Here is a 6,958-nt window from a genome sequence, read left to right on the forward strand (position 1 = left end):
CCATCTTTGAGATGTACCTTTGTGAGATCCCGTGCAAACAGAAATAAAACTATCAACAAATGCGAACATTCTTTTGCAATCGGAAAACTAGTAGCTTATAAACATTGCACGTTTAAATTTTCATTATAGAATCTGTCTAACAAAAGTAAAAGTAATTGAACGAGTTCAGTACAGAACAGATTTTTCATCGGAATCAAAAGATCAGTATTATGTTTTAGAAGTAGAATCAAACACAATCTCTTCTATCTTTACCTGCTGGACTATTTGGACAGCAGTAGGGAACCGTTTGTGTGAAAAAAATCACAATAACAGCACATGAAGATGGAAAGCACGTAATATGGGCAGCTTTGATATACTTACACCATAGAACAGACACTTGAGATCTTATTCTGTTGAACACCATTCTACGGTCAAGGAACGAGAAAATTACACCACAAGTCCTTCGATGAGGCAACTTGTGCGAAATAAAAAAATAACAAAGATAGTATGTGAACACTAAAGTTCACAAATATCGACTAGAAATTTGACTATAACTTCTTCGAATCAACATACAGCAAGTAACAACCATGCAACAGGCACCCTAACAGCAATGCCTTCAACTGTGTTTGCTAGCCAAGAGCATCGCAGTGATGGATGTTGAATTATTACCGATCAAGCATAATGCATTGCAAATATCATCATCGCTAGGTTGACTGTTGTATGCATTTCGTTGGTTTGACCATCAAAACCGGACGCTTTCAAGACGCTTTCGAATCGATCTCAACATCGATCAAGTCGAAATGTGCTCCATTGGTAAAATTGCAATCACGCTAGAATCCATCAAAATACGCATTGTAATTTCTCCGGGAACATTTTTCCTGACTATTTCGGGTATCTTCGGAAAAGTTCTACAAAATGAACACCACAGTCAACCATGCAAAGTAATGCTAATGCACACATGATCAATCACCAAGCTAAAATGGCACATGACACAAGCACAGTCTACACAAGAGAGAAATACACAAGACACACACACAAAAATAACAAAATCTTGTCATAAGAAAAACAATGCAAAAATTAATGTTAAGGCAAAGGAATGGAGATTAAACTCAAATAATAAGCTGAAAGCAACACAACAATTCCCAAACACACCAGCAACTATTTTTAAGTGATACGAAATGCAAATATATAGGCGGACAGTAGGAAAACTTTGCAAACAATGGCGTATATTAGCTTTATGCTATCCGAATCATTTGTTGAACAGCAGCAAAGGAATAGAGAGAATAGTATAAATATATATACAAATACATTATCTACTTTTATATTTATATATCTATGAATTAAAAATATATCTATATACACACACACACACACACACTTCACAATATATGTATACATAGTAAAAAGGCAAAAGTAATGGAACGTGTAACGAGATCAAAAAAAATCGAAAAACAACATTTCTTAAGTACTTCGATTATTTTAATAAATATGACAATATCTTTAAATGATTAAAAGAAATACGGACAAATAGTTTAACAAACTAACATTTCACAATAATATTCATGGTAAATTCCGCACTTCTGTTAGGAAATGGAAGCTTATATACTAACGGACGTACATAACAGCGCTAAATCTTCTTACAACAGCAAGCCGAATGGAAAAGGCACACTAAAACATTTTCTCAAAATAAGATTATTTCTTTTTTACAAAGTTTCTGTATTTCTTTTTTACAAACAATATTAATCGGTCGGCTGGTAGTGACACTAAACCTCTGCACTACACTTTTAGGACAAAACATGCATACGATGCTGGATGGGGAAGTAACTTATTTTTTCTTTTCAACGGAATGCCAGTTCAAGAAAAATGCTTCTACTTAAGATATGGTCGTTTATAAAACAAAGTACAATGGCAGCTAACCCTAAACCCCATTTTATAACTTGACCGTCTTTCACTGGTGGAACAGTTAGTTTCTTTATGTTTTTTTTATCGCAAGTAACAGTGACAACTGCTCACAGCTAGTAAAACATGTGTTTATATTACTAAACTAAACCAATTCCAAACGTAAGAACAAACATTTCATACCACAGCAATAGCCAAAACTTCATGGATGGCAGACAAAAGACAGCCTCTACAGCTATTTACTGCAATACATAGTAAAAAACTTACTCATTTAGAGCAGCAAATTCAAACTGACCGACAACCAGTACTACAATTGTGGGAAGGAGCAGAAAAAGATAACGTGAAAAGAAGTTTGTTGAAGAGCAACACAAAATATAAAAAATAACTAAAACACAAAAAAAATCTAAATAGAAATATATCGTAAACCTTCAGTGTCGTATTTATGCATCATTACAGCACATGTTTCTTCTTTAGAATAGTTCAATAATAGTGTTTTTCTTCTATTCTGTTTCAATATAATTAGATTTCACATACAATATTATTATCTTTCAATATGATTAATAAATAATTACTAGGTTTAAGATTGTCCAAGAAAGCAACGGCCAATTCGATTGCATAGCGTTACGCAGGTTACTCAGTCTGTGTATACACTATTAGGTTGAATACTGACCTGCCTCTTTTCCCACGCAACGGTAGCATGTGGTGGGTGGTTAACGATACACTTATTAGCCCGACTATCTGTTGTAAACGTTAATTGCCCCCACCCTTTCTAGAGATGGAAACACATTTCCCGCGATACCGAACCTAACGTTCTTTTAGCTTGGGTTAGCGTCCTGAAGTAGTTCTGTTTTTTCCAAAGTGATAATTATGAATTCAACCCACATTAAAGTGTTCAGGCACATCTTGGCATCGCTATGTGAGCTTGAGTATGTTTTGGTGTGTAAGATTCCGAAGAAAAGCGATCAGTTAACGATTTTCGCGTTGCGCGGTTTGCTTACGTCCGAACCGAAGTTTTCCAGCTTTCGTGTGATATCCAACGATGACGATGGTAAATATTCACCAGCATGGGATCAGTTTAGTTTCTAACTGAAATGTCTCAACATACGTCTTGCAGATCATGTGTACATCATTCGGATTGATAATGTTGGAAGACCTACATTCATGATCCGAACGGAACAGTTCCTTCGATTGACACGCAAAATCGCTGAGCAGATTCTTCCTGCAGCAAGAACGTCGATAAAGAAACACACTTTCGATAGTGGCATTCTGGAAATATTGCAGAAAGTGCGATTCGCGACAAATCAAGCGTACATTCCTTTACCGCTTGTGCGGGATAGAAGCGATCGAAGCGCGTCGCTCCCGGTAGCTCAGTGTCGCCACGATTTCGAGCGGTGGCTGCAAAATGATTCGCAGCTTGTCATCGTGTACGGAGAGCCGGGATGTGGCAAGAGCGGCCAACTTGTGCAGTACATTCTAGAACATTGTAGCACACGTGCACAGAACTGTCGTGCGATATGCGTCTTCCAAGAAGAAGTGCAGATGCTTGCAACGGCACGGCATGTCTCCGCCGAACGGGAGGAAATGATTGGTAATACCGTCGGGTACAAGCTGGGCACCAATTCCCGTATGAGCGATTGCACAAACGTCGTGTTCTGTACCGTAGAAGCGATGCTGCTCTCGTTTTTGTCCAACACGAATACTCAGTCGTTCGCGGAGCTAACTCACCTGATTATCGGCAACGTACACCGGCGCACGGTAACAACTGATTTGCTACTCTCGTTGCTCAAGGAAAAACAACGCTTCCATCCGACACTGAAGCTGATCCTACTCGCCGAGAACAAGGACGATGTGGAGGGGTTTTTCAACCTTTCCGATCAGATCGTCGTTCCAAAAGTGATACCATCCAATGGAGAGCCGAGCATCGTGGTACATGTTTTTCTCGATCAAATTCTTATCAATATCTCTACGCGCGCCGAGATTTTGGAAATGAAACGTAGGATGCTTTCCGAACATCCGTTGATTGTGACCGCAGATCTGCAGAAGCAACATGGACAGAGCAACCGAAGTTACTATCTGACCGGTCCTTTGAATGCGTTGCTGGAAGATTGCTTTTATGCGGTAAGTCCACAGAAATTCAGTGCGGTTCTGGAGATTTTTGAGGATCATAAACACCTGGTGGACTATCAACATAGCGAGATCAAACTGACGGCACTCATGATCGCAGTTGCTAAAGGTAAGTGTTCTCGTCTAAGAAACTGTTACGTAGTCCGTTATTGTCAAACGTTGCGGTCTTTTTACAGGATTTACCGGCGTAGTTCAAACGTTGCTTAAGTATGGTGCCAATCCTTTCCTAACGGGTAAATTGGGCATAACGGCATTGGATTGGTGCAAAAAGACGGATCAGAGCTCTCAGCTCATGCTTGAATACTCGGATAGCATCATGCGAAGTCCTTGGATCTCAATTTGCCAGCTGTATCACCGAATCCACGATCCGTACGCAGTAGATCACATGCTTGTGCTGGAAATAGTGTTGTACATCACGACCCAGCGAGAGACTGGCAGAATCCTCGTTACGCTGCCGAATTACACCGATGTCCTGATGTGCTATGAACTGCTTCGGGAGAGTGCCAGCGCTAAGGCAAAACGGATGGACTTTATGGTGTACCACCGATTCCTCACTGAAGAAGAGGTTAATTTCACGCACCAACATTCTTCCTCCACCCGTTTCGTTGTCATCCTGCTGGAAGTACCATTAATCGAGATGTTACCAGCTTTTGACAACATTGATTACGTAATTGATACGGGCCTGCGGTCGGAAAGGGTGTACACGACCAAAGAGGCGTACCTGGACAGAACGTGCTACAACAACCAACGCACGGCTAGCTTTCTGGGGTCTCTAGCAAAGAATGGTTGTTTCTTTCTGTACACACGCGCTCAGTTCGACGCTATGCCAGCGAACGATATGCCCAACCGCAACGGTGCGGGTCAACCGTTGCAGATACTCCAAGTTTTAATCGCTCGCCAAGCGTCGGGTACTCCGATCGAGACATTTTTCGATTCTGCCCTTACATCTCCACCGTGTACGAACGTGAACCGATCGGTCGAGCTATTGGTGACGATCGGAGCCATCGAACGTCCCCTCCGGCAGCCGACCAATCTGGGGACACTGTTGACTCAGCTCCAAATCGAGCCACATCTCGGCAAAGCTCTGCTCTACTCGATGTTGTTTAAATGTCTCGATCCCATGGTGACGATCGTGGCCGCCTTGCGTGTTGGTGAACCGTATCTCGACCCGACGGACGAAGAATGCATGGTGGACATGGTCAAAAAGAAGCAATCTCTCAGCCAACGATCATTGAGCGACTGTTTGGTACTGCTGCGGCTGTACCAACAGTGGAGCATCGTTAAGATGAAGCAACAGGATCAGGAGATGGTGACCAAGTACCGACTGAAGACGGGTGCGATGGATGCCATCGTGAACTTACGCGTCGAGCTGATGGCTGTCCTGCGCTCACTGGAACTTGTGAAGTGTGGCCGAATGCACAACACCGACGCACTGAGCGCACACGCTGACTGCTGGGTCCGGGTAAAGGCTTGCCTAACGGCCGCGTTCTATCCGAAATTGGCCATGGTCGATTTCGGCAAGCGATCGCTTCGGGATCATTGTGAAGCGGCCGGTGTACCGCTACGACCTCATCCCTCGTCGGTGGTCAGCTTGGATGATCTACCTACGAAGTGGATCATCTACGATCACAAGGAAGACTTCATGCTGGCCATACAAGATCAATATCGTAGTACTAACTATGATTCGGCGATGTACACTGTCGGAAACACCGCCATCACCGACTTGATGGTTATGCTGCTGTGCGACATCGATGAACACCGAACGGCGGGTGACGGTTCGGAAGCTCTGGCCGAATATGTTCAGTCGCCGACGGACGGTTCAATGCAGGGCGACGGTTTTCGAGAACTGCTAATCGGTAGAAAATACATATTCCAGCTGACAAACGAATGCTACCATGCGATCGTGTGGTTACGGTGCCAGATCGCTCGTTTGTTTCGCGACTTCGTGCTAAACCCGGTGGGCACACTTGAGCACTCGGACGTTAAGCGAGTCCTTGAACACGTGGTAAACATTCTAAAGGAGGAGGAAAAATGCCTATGCTTTACGCAGCCGGGTGGCATTGGAATAAAACCGAAGATTAGATCCCGTTGCCCGATGGGCGAGTTCTGGAACCAGCGGTTCAATCGGACCGCCTCTCCACGACACCATTGAAGAATCAGGATCCTCGGCACTCTAGGTAGGTCATCCATAATTTACAGATCTTTATTATCATTTTATTTCGTTCTGGAGAGTTTTCGCTCTCCCTCTCCAGGGTTTCCCTCTTTTTTTCTCGCTACGGTTGTAATTTCGCGAGTATAAGAATACTTAAAATAATTATATAGTACAGTTTTGTCTTAAAAAAATTAAGTCGTTTAGCAGTTAGGTATTCTGAATTTAACCCGTGCAGCAGTTTTTTTCCCGCGGTCACCATTAGGGGTAGCGAAAGGAGAACTGCGTCTAGATTGTATCTATAGGTTCCTCAACGTTTCTGACCATATGAAAGCGAACTAGTTGAATCTTTTGTCAGTTAAAATAAATTTGTAAAATACTTTTCCGGAAAATGGGAGCTGGATAAAACACAATAAAGCCGTGCGCACAATAAATAAAAACTTCTTTTTGCGTGAAAAGAGGAAGTCGTCGAGTTCGTTACCTACATTCCTAAATGGTCGTTGAGCTTAAAAGTATGAGTTTGAATCATTTACAGTTTCACTGCACACTCGCACACATGCTTCCTCTTGATCTTGATTTGTTCGTTAAACGGTTATTGCCAGAAGGGTATTAACGAAAAGAATGGTTAGATGAAGCAGAATCCTGTGTATGATTCGTTCTTGAACGACATCTGCCGATGGACAGTGTGCGGTTAGTGGTTGCTTTGTAAAAACATATTAAATACTTGCTGCTAAAAATACTATGGTGTCCCTCTAAAGGTTCCATTGTTACGGACAGTCGTAGTGGAACCAATCACTCAACCATACC

General features: G+C 42.4%; 1 protein-coding gene across 1 annotated transcript; it reads left to right on the top strand.

Moving 5' to 3' along the window:
- The first annotated feature begins 3,417 nt into the window (after positions 1-3,417).
- On the top strand, positions 3,418-6,154 carry LOC131264406 (3'-5' RNA helicase YTHDC2-like). The gene is made up of 2 exons (XM_058266710.1): positions 3,418-4,111; positions 4,179-6,154. The coding sequence occupies exons 1-2, from the start codon at positions 3,418-3,420 to the stop codon at positions 6,152-6,154; spliced, it is 2,670 nt and encodes an 889-aa protein (XP_058122693.1).
- The last annotated feature ends 804 nt before the right edge of the window (positions 6,155-6,958 follow it).

Source organism: Anopheles coustani, chromosome 2, assembly GCF_943734705.1.
Source record: "Anopheles coustani chromosome 2, idAnoCousDA_361_x.2, whole genome shotgun sequence".
NCBI classification, from domain to species: domain Eukaryota; kingdom Metazoa; phylum Arthropoda; class Insecta; order Diptera; family Culicidae; genus Anopheles; species Anopheles coustani.

Excerpts from the sequence above, each read along its gene's own strand:
- LOC131264406 (XM_058266710.1), top strand. The coding sequence starts at position 3,418 with ATGCTTGCAACGGCACGGCATGTCTCCGCCGAACGGGAGGAAATGATT. Across the intron at positions 4,112-4,178 it reads CATGATCGCAGTTGCTAAAG|GATTTACCGGCGTAGTTCAA; the intron begins GTAAGTGTTCTC and ends GTCTTTTTACAG.